Below are 20,096 nucleotides of genomic sequence, written 5' to 3'. Positions count from 1 at the left end.
AGAGTCACAATTTCAATGGCCGCAGAAATTTGTGGCGGGTCTCTATTCTTATCCGTTAAAACTCAACTGCAACAGCGAAACCAGCAAAATGTGTTCTTCCATGCTCAACGTAGCAGAACGCGAAGAAGCACTACCAGATTCCACTCATCCAAATGCTGCTTTAGTTCTTCCGCCTTTCCAAATGCGTCCCCGTTTCGCCGCGGCGCAGTGTGCCGGGTCGCCAGCACCGACTTCGAATCCTCCGCCAAAGCAGGCGAGGATCGTCTCTCTAAGGTATCATCGCTACTAGCCACTCTCGTGTTTTTTTCCAAATTGCCCCTCGTTCGTAGAATCGTAGCTAAAAGCTACTTTGGTTTGTGTTTTAGGTGCCGGTGCGTAATATAAGGAACTTCTGCATCATTGCGCATATTGACCACGGGAAATCCACGTTGGCGGATAAGTTGCTTCAGGTTACCGGCACGGTGCAGCAGCGAGAAATGAAGGATCAGTTTCTCGATAACATGGATTTGGAGAGAGAAAGAGGCATCACTATTAAGCTCCAGGTTCCGACCTTTTCCTAATTCGTTGTTATCTTAATCTTACGCGAGAGATTCGGAATATGATTTTGAAAATCCTTTTTTCTAAATTAAGATACTCTCTAGACTCATATATAAACAAAAATAACTATTTTCACACTAACTAAGAATGTTAGTTGAATCAGTAAAAAAAAAAAAAGTTAGTTAAAATCATTTACTTTTAAGTAAAAAATAGGATTATTTCTAAAATATCCTTCATTGGAACTTGATATCATGATAAAATAGAGTTGGAATTAAATGAAAGATATTTTAGGAATAATATTATTAAATAATGGTGAAATTAGGTAGATTTATTTATATTTGAGTCTTAGATACAAAACAACTTTTTTGCTTATATATGAGTTCAGTATTTGTGAAAGTATTTGACTAATTTTAATCATGGCAGGCAGCCAGAATGCGTTATGTGTTTGAAAATGAACCTTATTGCTTGAATCTAATAGACACTCCAGGGCATGTTGACTTCTCGTATGAGGTATGTAATGTAGTTATACACATATGCTTACTGTTATATGCTTATATGCCTCTTTATCTGCTATATTTTGCAGCATTTTTTGTCGTTTCATTTCTTCCTGATTCAAACATAGGAGCTACACTCAGATGTAACACCTATATGGACTTGGAATGGTGAAACTTAAGCCTCTTGTCTATGTTATCGTGTAATAATTTTAAGAATTTATAGGCATAAATAGTGTGTTTTGGAAAATGAATTGTTTTTTTTATACAAGAAACTGAAGACAGGGTACAGGCAACAAATTTCGGTGGCATTCTATTTGATTCCCGTCTTCTTTTATTTAGTCTCCATCACCTTTTGAGAAGCCATTTTGGAAAAGTCATTATCTTTGGGTTTTTTGTGGCTAATTATGCTAACAAAAACTGCTTTAAAATATAAAACAAAATGCATTAAATCCGTAACTTTCAGAATTCAGAATTGTCATTTGGTCTTTCTGAATGATATTTCCCTCTCAATTGAGTTCAGGTGTTACACGTGATTTATTATCTTAAATTCACCCCCAACCAAGAACATTATCTTTTTTCTTTCTTTTTAGGGGCAGTTAAACCCCCCTCAGAACATCAATTTAATAATATAATTGTGTCTATTCCATCTGTGGCCAGGTTTCTCGGTCACTCGCTGCATGTGAGGGTGCTCTTCTAGTAGTAGACGCTTCTCAGGTGAATCTCTATGCTTTTCTGCCCTTCTTTCCATTCTGGTTTTATGGCCTTTATCATGTGAGGGTGATCTTTTAGTAATTCTGGTATCTGCTTTTGCAAAAAAATGTTTTCAAATCACAGGGCGTTGAAGCACAAACACTAGCTAATGTTTATTTGGCTTTGGAGAACAACCTAGAAATTATCCCTGTAAGTATGCCATTTTTAATATTCTACTTTTAACTTATATTTAATTTTTATATTAATTTACTGAGATACTCATTATCCTTTATTGATGCTATTTTTCAATTAATAAACTCAAATATATATTTTGTTGCCACAAAGTTGCGGCATGGGATTTTCCCTTTTCAAATTGTGGATGGATTGTTGTCTTATCTGTCTGTTTTTCCATCACTTTTCTCAAGTTATAAATTTATGAGATAATATGTCCATGTGTTGCGTGTGTGCATGTTTAGTAACACTAGATATTCTGTAACAGGTTTTGAACAAAATAGATCTCCCAGGTGCAGAACCAGATCGAGTTATCAAGGAGATTGAAGAGGTTTGTTTATCAACTTAGACCCTTGATGTCATCGTACTATTTGTCTTAATTTTTCAGCTTCTAGGGGAGATAGTCTAGGATCCCTTCTCATTTAAGTTTGTTCTCTTATGACACTATAATTTTCTTTTTTGATAAGGAATTTATTAAGATAGAAAAGGAAGATAAAGAAACAGGATAAGAAATCCTCAAGGAATAAAGATGACACAACCAAAATAAGAAGCAAACATAAAATAAGAAAACGTTTGTGTTATTTGATTGGAACATACCTGTTCTTATCATTAACCTAACATTCTAAAGTCTTACTATTCCTAGTTTAATTACTAGTAACTGGAATGGTTATAGTTTACACATCAGGAGGTACAAATTTGAGAATGTGTTAAGTAGGGATTCCTTGCATGAGCATTGCTGGTTTCTTTATTTATTAATTCTTGAATCATTCTTATGATATTCATAAAATAATTTGCAAGTTGAATTGATTTCTTGTATAGATTGTAGGTCTAGATTGTAGCAATGCGATTCTCTGCTCTGCAAAGGTTTGTTATTGTTCTTTCATTTCCTGTTGTTTTGTCTGGTTTATGATTTTACATTATATTACAATAGTACATAATATATACATATACATGTAGCTACATAATGAAGTTACTTTTTGCTATAGGAAGGAATAGGTATAATTGAAATTCTCAATGCAATTGTTGCAAGAATTCCCCCACCTGAAGATACATCTAAAAGACCATTGAGGGCTTTAATATTTGACAGGTACTCTACATTTTTTTTCAAATGTACTAATCCATTTGATCATATATGTTGGCAATACTCTATGGATTCACATGGATTATCATTTAAGATTTGGATAACACTGATACTACAAAATAATTTTGTTAAGGTCCCTACAATCTAAAAATGATAACATCATTAACATGGACACTTCAACTGAGACTAGGTAGACTTATTGTAAAATTCAAGGATCTAATTTCTATGTCTAGGGTTCATCCTATACTTTAGCTAATTCTTTTTCCTTGTAGTTTTGTTGTTGTGTACTTAGCTTAATGCGAGTTCAGAGAACTTTACTTTATGCATCCAGTTGCTATACAATTAGTCTCTCTACATAGGCATCCTTAGATGCAATAATTTCCAATGTTATTAAATGGCCCTTATAGCCCCGCCATAACACTATAACGTGGCATTTTTTGACCCCTCTGCCATAGGCAATTTGTGAAGGGAGGCTCTCTATGGCAGTGCCATAGGCTGCAGTGGTTTGTTTATATGGCAGAATTTTGGCCTTCCACCATATTCTGCGGTCCACCTTTGATAACCTTGGTATTTACACGGATAAAATTCATTTAGTATGTATGGTAGATTAAACCCCCTAGTATGTTGTGTCAGCTAACATTCTTTTGCATGTGATATTTATCCTTCAGGCACTTACATTTATTATTTTTTTAAATGCAGCTACTACGATCCATATAGAGGTGTTATTGTATACTTTCGAGTTGTAGATGGGACTATAAAGAAAGGTGACAGAGTTTATTTTATGGCTAGTGGGAAGGTACAGTACCTTTCCTATTTTTTGATCCCCTATTTTTGCCAATAAAGATTTAGTTTTGTGGTGACAAATTATCAGTATAAATCTTAAATATGACTGCAAACAAATTTGAACAAGCTCTAGTCTATCATTGGTAAAACTTTGGTCATTTTGGTGACTACTGACTAAAATTCTCTGAACTAATCTGATTACTAAATTACAGGATTATTTTGCTGATGAAATTGGAGTTTTATCTCCCAGTCAACTACAAGTTGAAGAATTGTATGCTGGTGAGGTAAAGTAATACTTCTGAATGGTTTAATTAGCAGGGTGATGCATTTCATATTGCTTATGGTATTTTTATTTTGCCTCTTTCTTCCTCCTTTTCATCACTTATCTTTTGTACACTCACTATGAGATAAAGGGATTAAAAAAATGACATACAAAACACAATGCATGGCACTGGTATATTGTTTCTCCTGAGTAATTTTGTGTCTGTCTGTGCATATTTTTTTGCTGGCAAGACAATTCGGTTCAATGTTAAATTCATTATTGTCATTTCTATTGTCTAAAGAAAGACAGAATAAACATTTTTTATTCATTCTGAACATTGATATCTTGTGTTGTGCTTTAATAGGTGGGCTATCTATCTGCATCAATAAGAACAGTAGCTGATGCTAGAGTGGGTGACACTATTACTCACTATGGCAGAAAGGCTGACAATTCTCTCCCTGGATATGAGGAAGCCACTCCTATGGTGTTCTGTGGGTTGTTTCCTGTTGATGCTGACCAGTATTTATCTCTTGTTGACCCTCTTCTTTCTTTCTTGAGCAAAAGAGTTGTATTGTTACTCTTGAATGTATCTGAAACTAATCATATCCTTACTATCATTTGTTGTCAGATTCCCTGATCTGCGTGATGCACTTGAAAAGCTACAACTCAATGATGCTGCACTTAAGGTTATACTGATATGTTGGAAAATAGTACATCTTTTGTTTCTAGACTTTTGCCAAAGGACCATAATTTGCTTTTTTCTATATATGCTATCACCTGTTAGTTGTAATTTGCCATTCAATTATAGCTTTTCTTGATTTAGTTATAATAGTTTTTTTATCAATTCAATTTCTCTTGTAACTTTTTTATGTTTATTAAGTTATTCAGTTGTACTTTTGAATTAGTTTTATTCAAGAATATGCCAGTCATAAAGTTTATTTAAACTACACCATGTGAGATATTCATGCACAGTTGCTTTTGACATTTTGTGGATTATAATATATATGTGTGTGTGTATTTATCTATCTTAAGTTTGGAACCAAACATTTTTTTTTCCTAAATATCCATGTTTCTTACAGTCAAGCTGACAATGGTAGGATTAGTGACTGATTATTCGAAGATTTCATTATCTTTTCTGGTTTACAGTTTGAACCTGAGACATCAAGTGCCATGGGATTTGGCTTTAGATGTGGGTTTCTGGGCCTTCTTCATATGGAAATTGTTCAGGTTCGAATTTGTTGGAGCATCTACTCTTTGACTTTAATAGGAAATGCTTGAATGTTCTTATATATATAGCATAATTGACATTCTGATTAACTTTGGAAACCTGGTCTTATCTTACAAGTTCTTTACATTATAGGAGAGGCTTGAGAGAGAATACAATTTGAGCCTAATAACAACTGCTCCAAGTGTTGTGTACAGAGTACACTGTGTAAATGGTGATACTGTAATTTCTTCTCATTCCTAAGCTCCCTTCTATTTAATACTTTATTTTGGTGAACTATTCATTAAAACTGAATAGCCTCTATTTTTTAAATGTATATAAACTTGAACGCAATCATTTTGTCTGAATCACAAAATCCTTGAAGGTTGAATGCTCAAATCCATCTTTACTTCCTGAGCCTGGAAAAAGGAAATCAATTGAGGAGCCATTTGTTAAGGTTATTTCTTGCACTTTGTTCTGTTTATTGTTCACCTTGTTCAATAGTTGAAGCGGTTTGGGCTAAAAATTTTAATTCACAAGTTCTTTCTCTTGCTCTGTGTGTGTGTATTGTCTTTATTTGTAATTAATGTAGTTGTGTACAGATTGAGATGCTTACACCAAAGGACTACATTGGTCCACTTATGGAACTGGCACAAGAAAGAAGAGGGCAGTTCAAAGAAATGAAATTTATTGCTGAAAATAGGGCATCAATCACGTATGAATTACCATTAGCAGAGGTAATCTCTTGCATTAGTTCTTGTCAATTGACCCTAAAAACTCATGCTTCTGTTTGACTAGTTTTGGCTCTCAAGCATCTGAATCTTTTTGAATGTCAATTTTGTAGATGGTTGGTGATTTCTTTGACCAGTTGAAGTCAAGAAGTAAGGGTTATGCTAGTATGGAGTATACCTTTGTCGGGTAAATGTCTCCGAGAGCATAGTTTATTGATAATATTTGCATAAGATTCTGTTGGCTTACAAGATTCTGTTGACTATTGTAAATTTCCCTGATTATGTAGTGTAATCAGGGTAGTTTTCATAAATAAATAAGACATATATGATGTTTAGGGATTGTAAATTAATGCAGACATTGCCACATTTTGTATTAGCTTCTAGTCACGGGAACTTTTTCATGTATTTTCATTCACCAAAAAAAAGTCAAGACTTTTCTAAGGCAAGAATGATAGGCTCTCTCAAGTTAATAGCTACCTATGGAGAAGTTAGATGAGAAAGAACAATTATAAACAGTTTTTTTTAATGGAAAAAGATTATAATCTCCAAAAACAATCCAATCCTAACAAACTTTTATACGAGAATTGTAATTCATTTTATCTCCTTAATTCATTTTATTTTCTTTTCCTCAAAGTGCTTATTGAAAAATTTATCCAAATTGGCGATTTATCATCTTGTAAATGCAGCCATAGTATGTCACATAATTGTAGAAATATATTATTTCATATACCTTGAACTCTGTCAGAAGAGGATGACTTTTTTTTTTTTTTTTAATATTTGAAGCACACAATACTTTAATGTTAATTACAGTTATCCTTGCCTTTTATTAAATACAATCATAGTGTTAAGTATGGACCGAAAAGGTTGTCTTTCCAAAGATTTAATGTTCCGATGCTTTCTGATAATTAATTTTCAGGTACATTGAAAGTAATTTAATTAAACTTGACATACGGATAAATGGTGACTGTGTGGAGCCATTGGCTACAATTGTGCACAATGATAAGGTAACTTATTAACTCTCTGTTTTTTTGGTCTATACATGGGTTGGAAATAAATATATATGTGGCTATATGTAAATTTCCTGTAAATAGAACTTGATTGTGGATTCCTGAGATATATTATGGAAATCATACTGGTTTGGGGAAACCATAATTGAATGTATTCATTTTATCTGCTTTTATTTTTCTGAAGAAAAAAAGTCTGGTAAAACATTCTTTAACTCTGATTGCAGTTGTCTAAATGCAAGTGCTCAGACATTGAAAAAAAATCTGTAAAGTAATTTTCACTATTCAATTACACCAAATTATACTTTTGCAGGCATTTGAACTGAAGAGGAATAACCCATAATTCAGTAATCAGAATAGTTGGTCGGACCTGTAATTCTTATTTTATTCAATGAGAATATTAGAAGAGTTGGTATAACTGTAAAAAAAAAATTGTTTTAGTCATAGAAACATTTTAATGAACCTAATTCTGTGTTATCGATGATATATATATATATATATATGGAAAATAAATCCTTGCCCTCCACTTAATCTTCCCCATCTCACTGCTAAATCCTATTTTACATCACTACCATCCTACTGTTTTTTCCCTTGCGTTCACATCAAGTGCTTTTGCCAGGTATTGCAGAACTTGAAGTAAAGAAATATTACAATATGCTATTTTCAATATTTAAAAAATTGTGTCTTCTGCTCACTTGGTTTAATATTGCTCAAATTTTTGAAGACTAGAAGCATGGTTATCTGCACTAGCTGCCATTTATTTCTAAGGAAATTATGTTTCTCAGATACTCGTGTCTGCATAAGCTATGCTTCATGTATTATTAGCTAAACCATTATAATTAAATTTGGCTGCATATCTTGTGATTATACTTTTTAATTTTGATGTCAATAAATTATCAGAAAATCAACAGAGGCTTGTATTTTCAGGCATATTCGGTGGGAAGGGCTTTGACTCTAAAGTTGAAGGAGCTAATACCACGACAAATGTTTAAAGTACCAATTCAAGTAAGGATTGTGTACTCTTTCAATGTTATTTCGTCAAAAAAAATCAGCAGTCACTTTCTCCCTAGTTTTTCTGCTTTAGATGGCCTAACTTTCATGTTGATGTTTATTTTCTCTTTCTCCTCCTCTCACAATTATGAAGAATTGCTTTAATTTTGTTATAAGTCATTAAACTAACCATGATAACATATGCTTGGTCTCTTTATTCTAGGCGTGCATAGGATCAAAAGTGATTGCTAGTGAAGCGATATCTGCAATAAGGAAGGATGTACTAGCCAAATGCTACGGTGAGACAAATGGCAAACCTTTGGGGGGGGGGGGGGGGGTGTTCCTTCTTCTCATTCAGATATTTAGAAAATAGAAACTATGAACGGTATTTTATGTTGTACTGCATCCATCTTTCTTTCACTTTATTTTTCCTTGCCCTGTTCTGATTGCCTGGATTGCTTTTTTGTAATTTTTCTCTTTGATCTTCTAGGTGGGGATATTTCAAGAAAAAAGAAATTGCTTAAGAAACAGGTATGATTCAGTATAAATTCACTATATAATTTTTTCAAGGTTATCAAAATGGATGTCTAGCTATGTATATCCATAGAATACAGTGAAGTAAATATATATGCATATGTATGTTCTCAGTTCAGCTTCAATAACAAAGAAAAAGTATTATTTCATTATTTGCATCGTAGAAATGTGAAATTACTTATATGCAATTGTTTTAATTCTGATTCATACCTCAGATTGCTCATAATAGTATTATTGTCTGTCTCCAACCAGGCTGAAGGAAAGAAAAGGATGAAGTCTATTGGTAAAGTTGATGTGCCCCAAGAAGCTTTCATGGCAGTTTTGAAACTTGAAAAGGAGGTAATATGATTGTGTTTATGAGTAAGTCAACATGATATGAATTTGTAAATATATTAAGAAAATATTAGAACCTAGTTAATGATTCTCAGTTGTTATTTGTATGATTCTCAGTTGCGTACAAGATTTTGGATCATTGATAGGATTCCTTTACCATTAAAAATTGAAAATCTAGTTAATGCCTTAATGGTCAAGACTTCGACTTCTGTATTGGCAGAATTCGAGATCTTCAATTGGAGGTCTGTCTGTTTCAACATCATCAAATTATATGCCAGTTGGTCAATTCAGTTTTAGAGGGAGATAGCAATAAACGATTGTAAAAGTTTTCCAATAAATTTTACCCAGAACAGTAGTACAAAGCTATTATTAATAAACTGCCAGTGTTCTACGTAAAAAACTAAAAAAAAAAAAAAATCGTCAACTGTGTTTCTTCAAAGAACAAAGTATTTTACTCCGTAATATATTGATTTAAAGCGTGTGGTAACATCTTGCGATTAAAATGATCTTTTTTCTATTAGCACTTGCGCATTTATTGTCCTCTTTTAATTAGCTTATTTTACTTTTCAACTTCACTACATCTAACTCGTGTAAAATTGGTCCACGTTCCATAATTGAAAGGAAACACTGTAATTAATAAGTTGGATACCCTTACATGCAATTAGTTTTTACTTAGATTATATTCACACACACAAAAAATACTTAAATACGCTCTCGCACCATGTCTCGTTTTTTGAAGGATCCGCACGCCAGCCTCGGCCTTATATTTGACACGAATATGTGGAAATAATAACTTGTAATAAAGACGCTTGATTTTTGAAGAGTCAAACTCCTAAAGTTTGACTTATGAAGAAACCTATAACCAAGTACAAGATATGAGACAAAGTGACGTGATGGAGTTTGTTTTACAAACTTATTCTCAAAAGCCCCTTTTATAAGGGTTTCGCCATTCCTATTGGCGAACACCTTATGTTGCCATTTTCATCAGCCATATAGTATTGTACATGTCAGTCAAAAACATTCAGGTGTCATGTGTGTTTCACCATCACCATTGACGAAACACACTTCACTCATCCCATATCATCATCCTATAACACCATGGCCATGCATGCACATCTAGCATGGGTTTCGCCAATGGGATCAGTGTGTCCAGCATGAGTTTCGCCATCTCCATTGGCAAAACACACATGCATGTGTGATTTTCACGCACTTTCGTAGCCAATCCTTTTCCCAAGCTTTTACCATTAAGGCATCTAGTCTTTTCAGAATGAATTTGCATGTGGGTTGCAGGCTTGGATTGTTTCCTTGAAATTAATCCAACTCCCCCACCCTCTCCCCCTCCCCTTTATATAACAGCATGTGGTACAGAATAACACTCCTTCCTTCAACATTTTTCTAGTTTACTAATTGCGGTTATACACTTTTGGAAACGAAATTTAAATTCTATATGTTATTTTATTCAAAGTTAAACTTAAATCAAATATATATTTTAAATTATAGCAATTACTGTCATCTTTAAACTAATCAACATTACTATGCTATTATCTGTAAAGAAAAACTTATTTAAGTTCTAAATTATAACAAATCTTATAGTTTTAAATATTATTGTTATAAAAACCAAATCTTATTTCGGAAAAAAATTAAAAATTACACATAATTTTTTTATGACAAAAAATGAAAGAAAATGCAGGAATGACATTTAAACTTTATGTCACAAAACATATTTCAGCCTTAAATTATATATGTGATAATATTTTAAATATACAATAAATTAAGATGTAAACATGAATTGTATCATAGATTTATATATATATATGAGTTCGATTTAGATGGGATTGAAACATTTTTTCAAAATGAATTTACATCATCAAGGGTATTATTGTTAATTTTTAAAACAATGGGGATCAACTTAAGAAAAATGGGGTGAGAATAAGAAATTAAATCTCATAGATAAGATAAAATCAGTTCATAATAGAATAATCAGAAATAAAAAACTAGCATGACATCACATCAAAGTTACAGTTATGGCATTTATGCTTAATCTTAACAATTCAAAAGGTTGAAGGAAATAAATTACCCAAGTGTTGAACGACGTTATTGTGCAAAGGGAGTGAAGGTGTGTTGTTTACCTCAATTCCCTTGAGAGAGTGAGGGGATGCTTAGGTGAAAGAGTGAGCCGATATATAATGCCTGTAACGTGCCAAGTAAAATAATTGAGAGGGAAGGGAACGAAATTTAAATTATCTTCGACCCTCCCACCTTCAAAAAATATTAATGGCTACACTACACCTTCTGAAAAGGCTCTACACTGCACCTTCTAAAAAGGCTATAACTGCAACCGACGCTTCAACCCCTGATAGCTTCTGAAAAGGCTATGAAAATGGATAGCATGTGTTTCGCCAATGATGCTGGCGAAACACATGTGGACAGGGAGCATTTTGCCAATGCATCTGGCGGAACCAATGGTGGATGGTGGATGGCGGGATGTCAAGATGCATGCATGGGCATGCATGCCATGCATGGAGTGTGTTTCGCCAGTGGTGATGGCGAAACACACATGACGCAGTGAATTTTTTTTGGCTGACATTAACAGTGATGAGACATTGATGGGAATGGCGATATAACGTGTGTTTCGCCAACAGTGAATTTTTTGAGCTATAAATATTTATTGATGGCGAAACACACATGGCAGAATAAATTTTTTGAAACTAAAGAATAAATGTTACATAGAACATTTGTCCTATGTAAATTCACGGACATTAGTTTCAGGGTGGGTGTTGAGCTATAAATATGTAAATATATGTTGCAAATATAATTAATGGGAAAATTTACGGGCAATCCCTTAAATCAAGAGATTTATTTAGAGAGCTAATTAAGCAATTATTTCCTTTATTAAGGTTGAATCAAAAGAGACCAAATTCAGTTTTATCATTCCATTTTCTTCGCAAGTGGCAGACCTTACTTAGCCAGCAATAGCATCACTGTGAGCCTTACTTCTGATGGCCAAGCGATGAAGCCATAAGAGAAGTTCAAGAATACAATGTTCCACTTTCTCTCTATCTGCATGGTAGAATGTCTCAATCCACATTACACCAGTCTTCTTTTTTACTTCATACCTTCAATAACCAAGCAAGTAATTAAAATTAAAAATGATTAAAAGCGCAGAATGTACAAAAGGGAAAAGCATCAAATTTCTAATTCAAAATAGAACAGTAGAAACTTGCTACTTACCCTGAGTATGCCCACTCCCCTAGCCAACCAAATCTCTTATGTGCTCTGGACCAATTTTAAAACAACCAAAAGAAAAGGCCAAAAAGGATTACAGTCAGTTAGCTTATATAAGGTAAATACACTGATGATGAAAGAAAGCTTTTCACATGGGTAGTAAGGAGATAGTTGACAAAAAGGCAGCAGAGATCTTACTTGGATGTGTTAATGGCCATGGGAACCAACCAATGTAATTTTTTATGCATCTCATATGTGATATAGGCTACACTTATCTGCAAGACTCAGACAGCAACCATGAGGCAAGAGCAAAAAATAATTATGATGTTAGGCATTTTCATCAGCATTCAGAATATTTATGATGTTATGCAGTGAGTCAACAATCTAGGAAAGTATAAAGGCAAGAGCAAAAAATAATTATGATGTTATGAGGCAAGAGCAAAAAATAATTATGATGTTATGCAGTCCTAGGGTGAAGGAATCATTGGTCAATAAAATGAAGGATATTAAATGAGGATTGAGTAAGATGAGTGACTATTCGATGTCAATGAGGAGGTTGATTGGAGTTATTGATTAACAGCTTGGTATTTTTTTTTCTCTTCTAAATTTTCCAGTTATTTTTCAGTGTTTTTTTAACAAAGCTGTAATAATAGAAAGTATCAGCAGGTGATCATACCTCTTCTACAGCACGGAGGGATGGTAATTTGGAACGTAGAGCTAATTTTATATTAGGAGGCAAGCTTTGATATAATGCATCCTTTGTATTTGCAGGCATAGTGGATTTGTCTACCTGAGTTTCAACACTAGACTCAGTGCAGTGTTACTCAATGCATTAGCTTGGTATAACATAAATTTGAACAACTATCAATTAATATACATAACTACACCTTATTACTATGGTAGTGAACAAACCATATCCCAATTATCATATAATTAAGCATGAATGTACAACCTGATCAAAGCATAAGAGTCATGAACTAAATATAAAGATGCCCAACTCCCTAATATGTTAGTTGTTGTGAGCATACTGTCTGCACCAAAGTCAGTCATGAAAGAGTAAGTACGGACCACACTTGGTGGACCACACATAGATTATTATAGGGAGTTGGGTTTGTTACAATCTAGAACGGGCTATGGTATGCAGTGGCTAGAATGTGCTGAGAACTTAATGCAGAACAACTCAATCCCTCAAGAAAATTTAAGGTTATGTTGTTTGATTTTTTGGCAAAGTGAGAGGATTCAACTACAACCAAGAAATGAAATAAAATAAAACATCGATATTTTTCTGGCATAAGCTAAGTTATGATTTGGGTGTTTGGATGTAAAGAAGCATGCAGAAAAGGCACAATAAATTGCTTTTTGATTCTTAAAGTACCTGTAGAAGGAAGCAAGGCAAGTTAATAATAAATTAAACAAGAAAATACCCGATTTTTCTTTCCTTTAATGGCAGTATGCTAGTGCATGACAAATATTCCAGATTGCACCAACAGTTCTAGAGAACATGCCTTTCAACATCACACAAGCCATAAGAACCTTCACAAAGGTCTACAACAGCTATAGAGCAGGTCAGGTTCAAAAACATCAACAATTTCCCCCCTAGTCTTATTTACACTACAAACATGATTAACTATTGACACCTGAGTGCACTGTCACAGCCTACAGATTAGAGAGTATTATTCCCTTAGAAAATGTTATATATCTTTAACTTTTGAGGATCATCCTATTTTCACTATGAAAAAGGATAATCATCCACTTTCAAGTCCAGGTCATAGATGGAGTAGCAACCCAAATACCCAATAGGCAATTAGTATTAGAAACTTGAAAGCACATGGAATTTTCTACCGAAATTGCACCATCTAATGTCAATGGCTGCCAAAATTTGTAAAAGTCAAATGCTTGGCTTTACTGCTGATTCATGGTTGAGTTTCCCTCTTAATATTAATGATAAAAAGAAATTACAGCCTATTCCAAATATCCAATTACATCAATCTGAAAATAATAGGAAGGAAGTGGCACGGTAGAAACTCTACTTAAACGCAACAAGAGAAGCAACTCTAGAAACTCAATTTTCACTAGGTTCAAGGTAAGACACAAAAAAAGAACAGAGATAGAATGTAGTAAATACAAAGATTAACTCACAAGAGTATCAATTTGAAGCACTATATTTGCATGATGCAAAGCAAGGCCTGCAGGGCCCAATCTTTGGCAATTGCTCATATGTCCAGTTAATGGTCCATGGTCATCTGCAGGTGCCCATGGATAAACAACATTACAAGTATGTAGAACATAGATTTCATTTTGCACTGATTTCAACAGTAATTTGATGAGAATACGCAGTGCTCCCCCCCCCCCCCCCCCCCCAAAAAAAAAAAAAAATTGCTCCCCCTTCTAAATTAAAATAAGAATTAAGAATTAATACCAAATAAGGTTAACATAGCCGTGATTTAACTAAGTCATCACATTGCTAAAAACTGATTGTTATTACATTAAGTGACACTAAAACAGTATCACAAATCAAGTATGATCTAATGGCCTTTAGTAGGTACAAACCTGCATTGCCCAAGGCATTGCTTATCTCCAAATGCAAAAAAAGGACAATGGCTACAAGCTTCCTCACAACCTGCAATCCATTAGATTATGAATTGTTAGAGTTATTGTAAAGAGGATTGTCTTTATGCAATTATGGTAATAAGGGATATATGTAAATCCTAGTATATATGACTGACTTCCTATACATATATATGACATTGTCATCACAAAAAGTGATCAATATGGAATCAGAGGTAAAGCATGACCCTTGCCATCATTTTCAAACAAAAGATCTTGGCAAACTTCGTTACTTTTTGGGGATAGAGGTGGCATAATCCAATACTGATATTGTGATTTTTCAAAGAAAGTATACAATGGGCATTTCAGAAGAAACAAAATTGATGAAAATTAAGCATGTGGACACTCCTATGGATCCCAAATCCTAATACTAAACTTTATACTGGGTTAGGGTGAGCCATTTGGAGACCTAGAGAGGTACAACACGACTAGTATGAAAATTGAATTATCACACTATAAGTCACCCAGATAAGACTAGTGCGATAAGTCAATTACTTAAATCTCCAATTGTTAGCCATCGAATGCAACTATTTGCATTCTAAAATATATTAAGGGACACCAAGGGAAAGGTCTCTTTTACAAAGACAAAGGTCAGACTTGTCATGTGGGATATTCTGATGCACATTGGATGGGCTCTCCAGCCTCTCCCACTATCAAGAGATCTACTTCTTAGTATTGTGTATTTGTTGGTGACAAATTGATTTCATGGAAGAACAAGAAACAAAATGTTGTGGCAGGATCAAGTGCAGAAGAAGAGTATAGAGTCATGGTCCCCAGCACTTGTGAACTTATTTGACATAATCAGTTGCTTAAAAAAGGATGTTTGGAGATATTTCACATATGACCCTTGTTTGTGATAATCAAGTAGCTCTACCTATTGTCCTAAACCTATTATTTCATGAGACAAAACACATTGAGATAAATTGACATTTCATTTGGGAGAAGATATTATCTGAAGACATTACAACTACCTTTGTAAATTCAAATGATCCATTAGCAAATGTCTATACTTAGTCAATGAGGTCCTCTTATTGATTATATATGTAACAAGCATGATGTATATGATATATATGCTCTAATTTGAGTAGTGATATGTAAAAAGGATACTTAGGTATTATCTTTATGTAATTACTGTAATTAGGGGTATCTATAAATCCTTGTTATTATGACTCTATATATAATATCTCCCGGTATGTAATTTTAACACACAGATTTTCTCCAATATCCTCATATTTTTCTCTTGTACCCAACTTTTTTCTCAATTCATTGTGATATGCACAAAATGAACCCACATCTTTAGATAAAAGTTGTTTCTCTACACTATCTTTGGCATCATACATGGACATGGATCAGATACAATGATAGTCTAAATGAGGATAAAACAAACAAGGAGGAGGATATTGAGGGTAAAGATAAACAAATCGTGCAGAGAAGCAGTCTGAAGTTAACTACCTCCTCTAAACTTCTGCACCAGAGTGATTTCTTCTTTAAATGTCTAATTTGCCTCATATGACTTTTAATCTCTGCCCTCAACAATGCAAGGCTATCACCTATATGATGACAAGAGATATTGAATGTCAAAAGTATATCTACAGGAGACTACATAAGCAAATACTAACAAAACCCAAAGTAGATGCTTTGGCAACTGTTATCAGACTGTAAAGTGTTTGCAATTTAATAGGGACTCAGAACAGCATAACAAAAAAAACAAGATACTTGGTGCAAGCAGAATCATAAATCATACATATATATTTTTATATCATAAATATCTATATATGCTAAAGCAGAATATAGATACCCAGTATCCTAGTTTCTATATTCATTTCAGAGTCCTTGGTGAAAGAGTTGTTGATGCTAGCATATATTTTTTCAATATCTCAAAACCAATTACATGATCAATGTGAACCTTGTCTTAAGGTTCCACACGTATACCACTAACTAAACTATATGATGGTTCTATTTGTAAATAATAATAATAATAATAATAATGCCAAATTAATCTTCACTTTAAATTAAAAGTCATTAAGAGCTTCAATTAAAAATTGCTAGTTAGAAACAAAAGATGCATATTATGCCATGGCCCATGGGTGATACTTTACAGTTACCTCTTTGATCCTCCTCCTCACACTTACGCTGAAAATCTTGTTCAAGTTTATCCAAAGCATCTAATTCATGATACAATTCCTGCAGCCACATACAATTGGTTTTCCAATTTCTTTCAGAAATAAACCCCCACATAAGAAAATTACTACATTGAATAAAAAGCAAATGCATGGAGCACTTGGTTGTAGTAAAGGAAAGATAATAGAACATCTTGAAGATAAAGTAACTGCAAAATGGGAGCAAATGAGCAGATGCGACAAAGGGTATAAATAAGACACCATATATGTCAGGTAATTTGATAAAACTACAACATTTCTACTATTACTTATAATAGCTTATTCCTTCAATAACAAGCAATTTGTGGATACAAATGAGTAAAGATTAAATCTAACCAAGAAGATATACCTAACCATCATGTTGGTTTCATTTCTAAAACATGTCATTATGAAATTTTGTTACATTTTCATTTCCAAATTTACATGACTGGAAGTTGAATCTAGGGTGATAATAGAAATCAGAGCCAAAATGAATAGTTAAATCACTTAAATGTACCTATAGGTTACTACAGAGCTAAAGTAGATAAATCATGATACATATAAAAGGTACTAAGTAGGACAAAGAGAAAGCGATGGAAAGAAACAAAACCCTATGCAATTGATATGTAACGTAATACAAGTAGCTTAAAATCCTTCAATAAATTTCCCCTATAATGCATTTCTGCAAAAATCACAAAGAGGAATTTTTGGATAAAGTATTCCCTGTTAGGGGACAATCACTCATTCAACTGGTTAACAATATTGAAAGAGTGGTTTAATGAGTAATCATTTATAAACTCAATTAACCACTTGAGTTAATTTTCAGCTTCAAAATTTAGTCAGTTCTTGAGCAACACTAAGCATATTCTTTAATGACACAAGGAATAAACTCACAACTGTAAAATCAGCCAAAGTCATCAACTGTAGCATTATTAATTCTGGCTCGTCTCTTGACAGCCTTTGAACATTTATTTCTCTGCTAATCCTACTAGGATTTCCATCTTTGAGCATGTGGGTTTGTTTCTCAAAGTAACAGTCTAAGTTGCGCCACTGAGGATCCTTCGAACGATTTCCAAAACGAATCACCTCATTAGAAAAAACTTCCAACTCTTGCCTGACAACATAATCCAAAATCACATACAGTTGAAATTTAAATTTTCTAGAGTCATGGTAATGCAAAACAATAAAATAGTTAGTTTATTGATGGTACAGAAGCCGTTCTTTGTAATTTGATTTAATCCAATATATACCTCTTGTCTGCTGCAACAATCCTAAGAAGTTCATCCATATCCTTTGATACTAAATTTTGCACAGCCACAGAAAGAAGCACCTCTTCTTTTAAATGCCTAATGCTTTTTGCAGAAAGAGATTGCAGAAGATTAAAACCTTTGACAATTGTGTTTGCAACCTCAAATGCTAAGATAGAAATTTTATTCCCCTTTATTGCAGCTCCAGAAGAAAACCCACTGCTCACATTTAAATTTGTCAGGCTGCTCCCAAGAGTGTCCAAAACCTCTACTGCTTTCTCTAATCCAATAGCAATTCCAGTAGTAACAGCTTTGCCCAAGCGTAAACTCACCTCTGAGACCTGAAACAAAAATAGCTCAGCAGATATTTTCATTTTTCTCCAGCATTAGTCTATTTTTTATGCAGAAGCAAATGAATGGTTTCATACATGCCCCCTCACCCAAAAGCTCTTTGGCCTTAATGCACGGTACAAGTCCGTCTACCCTATGCTACGATTCATCTCAATCAAGTAGAATGGACCTAACCACTTGATCATGGAAGCTTTGATACCACGTCAAGGACCTACTCCCTTAAAAGCTTAAACTATTAGTTAGAATCTTAGTATCCTATGACTAGTCTTATACTCCCTCCGTTAGTCTTAAAATAATTAATGCAAGAAACATTATAGATTGAGTCTTATAAAAAGGAACGAGCATCATTTCAAATTGGATCTTATAAAGAGGGACGGAGGGAGTATCTGAAATAATGCCCCTTGGATAATTTTCTTTCCTAGCACAAAGCCACAAACAACCTAATCTCAAACCTCAAGTACATAAGTACAACCATAACAATAACAAGATAAAGAGCATAATTCTAAAACTCCTAATCACAAAACAAACAAAACCTAAATCCTAATTGCAAGCCTTATTTCCAAGTAATCTTTAGTTCAAAAAAGTTGCAGCTCACGAATTTCTAGCCTCGCCTCTGTGAACTAAACAACAGCCCTACGTGCGAGAAAGAATCGCAGACAAAACTAGCAACAACAGTTAAAGTATACTCATACATCATCATCTTCCAGTTCAGTATATGTATTTTTTATTTATTTTCAACAGAAACGGTTTAACCTTTGACTTAGGCTTGTTCGGCAAGGAGTCCTCGGGGAAGCGCGGGATTCCGTCGTAGAACTCTTCACCCGCAGTGGTAGAAGCCTTCTCGTTGGTTCTAGAAGGCTTATTCTACAGATTGAGAGATTGGGTTAGTGAAATGAATTGAGATCAAAATTAAAAGGCAACCAACCTTTCGGATTCAGCTAGACTTGTGGAGAAAGCATACATCAGCAAAGAATGGGATTCCATCGTAGAAATGTTGGTCAAAAACTGCAGCACGTTCTTGCACCTGCGCTTTTGGGTTATTATTCCCTTCAATTATGTTTATGTTTATGTCCTGTGTGTTTTTGGATTCAGTGCTTCTGCTGACACGCCTCTTTGAATTTGAATCCCCTGCCATCTGCTACACCATTTCATTCATTGTAGTGAGCTGGTCGATAACATGTTTAATTATAAAACTGTTCTCTACCATTCTCGTCAAGAACTATTTACTAATTATTTTGTGACTGAAGATTTTTTATACAAGGACTAAGTTGACTTTGAATTCACCATAAGAGTTGGAACACAATAAATGGAAGAAGGAAAGAAGTTAGCAGTTTAACGGGTTTTTTTTTTTTTTTTACTTCATTAAATTTTTCATGTAATAAATATATATATCGTTTTCATATTGTATTAAAGAATTTTGTTTCTTTGGTTATTTCTCCCATGATTTCTGAATTTGAGTAGAAATTGAAAACTCTAATAAATTCCTATTGAATGTCGGTATAAAAATGTTTTATATATTAAACTAACAAAAATATTTGAGTTTGAGTCTTGATGTGAAACTATTTTAAAATAGTTAATTAGAGTTTGTTAGGTACACACAGTATATATATATATATATATAACACTAATAAACTTTGACTCGTTGATACTAGTG

General features: G+C 33.7%; 2 protein-coding genes across 4 annotated transcripts; one reads left to right on the top strand and one right to left on the bottom strand.

The window, feature by feature from the left end:
* LOC114415877 (translation factor GUF1 homolog, chloroplastic-like) lies at positions 1–9,110 on the top strand. The gene is made up of 22 exons (XM_028380738.1): positions 1–273; positions 366–542; positions 961–1,047; positions 1,689–1,745; positions 1,866–1,931; positions 2,221–2,283; positions 2,772–2,816; positions 2,939–3,039; positions 3,733–3,829; positions 4,029–4,100; positions 4,443–4,597; positions 4,707–4,764; positions 5,225–5,305; positions 5,439–5,525; positions 5,668–5,739; positions 5,885–6,019; positions 6,127–6,200; positions 6,930–7,017; positions 7,945–8,022; positions 8,231–8,306; positions 8,498–8,538; positions 8,794–9,110. The coding sequence occupies exons 1-22, from the start codon at positions 16–18 to the stop codon at positions 8,887–8,889; spliced, it is 2,064 nt and encodes a 687-aa protein (XP_028236539.1). The 5' UTR covers positions 1–15; the 3' UTR covers positions 8,890–9,110.
* A 2,541-nt stretch (positions 9,111–11,651) lies between these two features.
* LOC114415873 lies at positions 11,652–19,707 on the bottom strand. Of its 3 annotated transcripts, none has more exons than XM_028380735.1 (12): positions 19,404–19,707; positions 19,196–19,306; positions 18,095–18,432; positions 17,739–17,958; positions 16,839–16,890; positions 16,159–16,256; positions 14,650–14,719; positions 14,239–14,342; positions 12,776–12,889; positions 12,298–12,374; positions 12,106–12,150; positions 11,652–11,990 (listed from the first exon to the last, which is right to left on the bottom strand). In XM_028380735.1, exons 1-12 carry the CDS (start codon positions 19,575–19,577, stop codon positions 11,837–11,839), a joined length of 1,557 nt encoding a protein of 518 aa, XP_028236536.1. In that variant the 5' UTR covers positions 19,578–19,707; the 3' UTR covers positions 11,652–11,836. The 3 variants fall into 3 exon arrangements, with proteins under 3 accessions (XP_028236536.1, XP_028236535.1, XP_028236537.1); XM_028380734.1 differs by having other exon boundaries at positions 16,812–16,890; positions 19,404–19,705; XM_028380736.1 differs by lacking the exon at positions 11,652–11,990 and having other exon boundaries at positions 12,106–12,183; positions 16,812–16,890; positions 19,404–19,706.
* Positions 19,708–20,096: the final 389 nt, after the last annotated feature.

This window comes from Glycine soja, chromosome 6 (assembly GCF_004193775.1).
Source record: "Glycine soja cultivar W05 chromosome 6, ASM419377v2, whole genome shotgun sequence".
Classification (NCBI taxonomy): Eukaryota; Viridiplantae; Streptophyta; class Magnoliopsida; order Fabales; family Fabaceae; genus Glycine; species Glycine soja.
The sequence above is the reverse complement of the archived record's forward strand: the minus strand, read 5'-3'. Positions and strand labels throughout refer to the sequence as shown.

Coding starts and splice junctions, on each gene's coding strand:
- LOC114415873 (XM_028380734.1), bottom strand. CDS start 19,577: ATGGCAGGGGATTCAAATTCAAAGAGGCGTGTCAGCAGAAGCACTGAA. Junction 17,959..18,094: donor ATTGTTGCAGCAGACAAGAG/GTATATATTGGA, acceptor TTATGTTGTCAG/GCAAGAGTTGGAAGTTTTTT. Junction 11,991..12,105: donor GGGGAGTGGGCATACTCAGG/GTAAGTAGCAAG, acceptor TGGTTATTGAAG/GTATGAAGTAAAAAAGAAGA.
- LOC114415877 (XM_028380738.1), top strand. CDS start 16: ATGGCCGCAGAAATTTGTGGCGGGTCTCTATTCTTATCCGTTAAAACT. Junction 5,306..5,438: donor TTCATATGGAAATTGTTCAG/GTTCGAATTTGT, acceptor TTTACATTATAG/GAGAGGCTTGAGAGAGAATA. Junction 6,201..6,929: donor ATGGAGTATACCTTTGTCGG/GTAAATGTCTCC, acceptor ATTAATTTTCAG/GTACATTGAAAGTAATTTAA.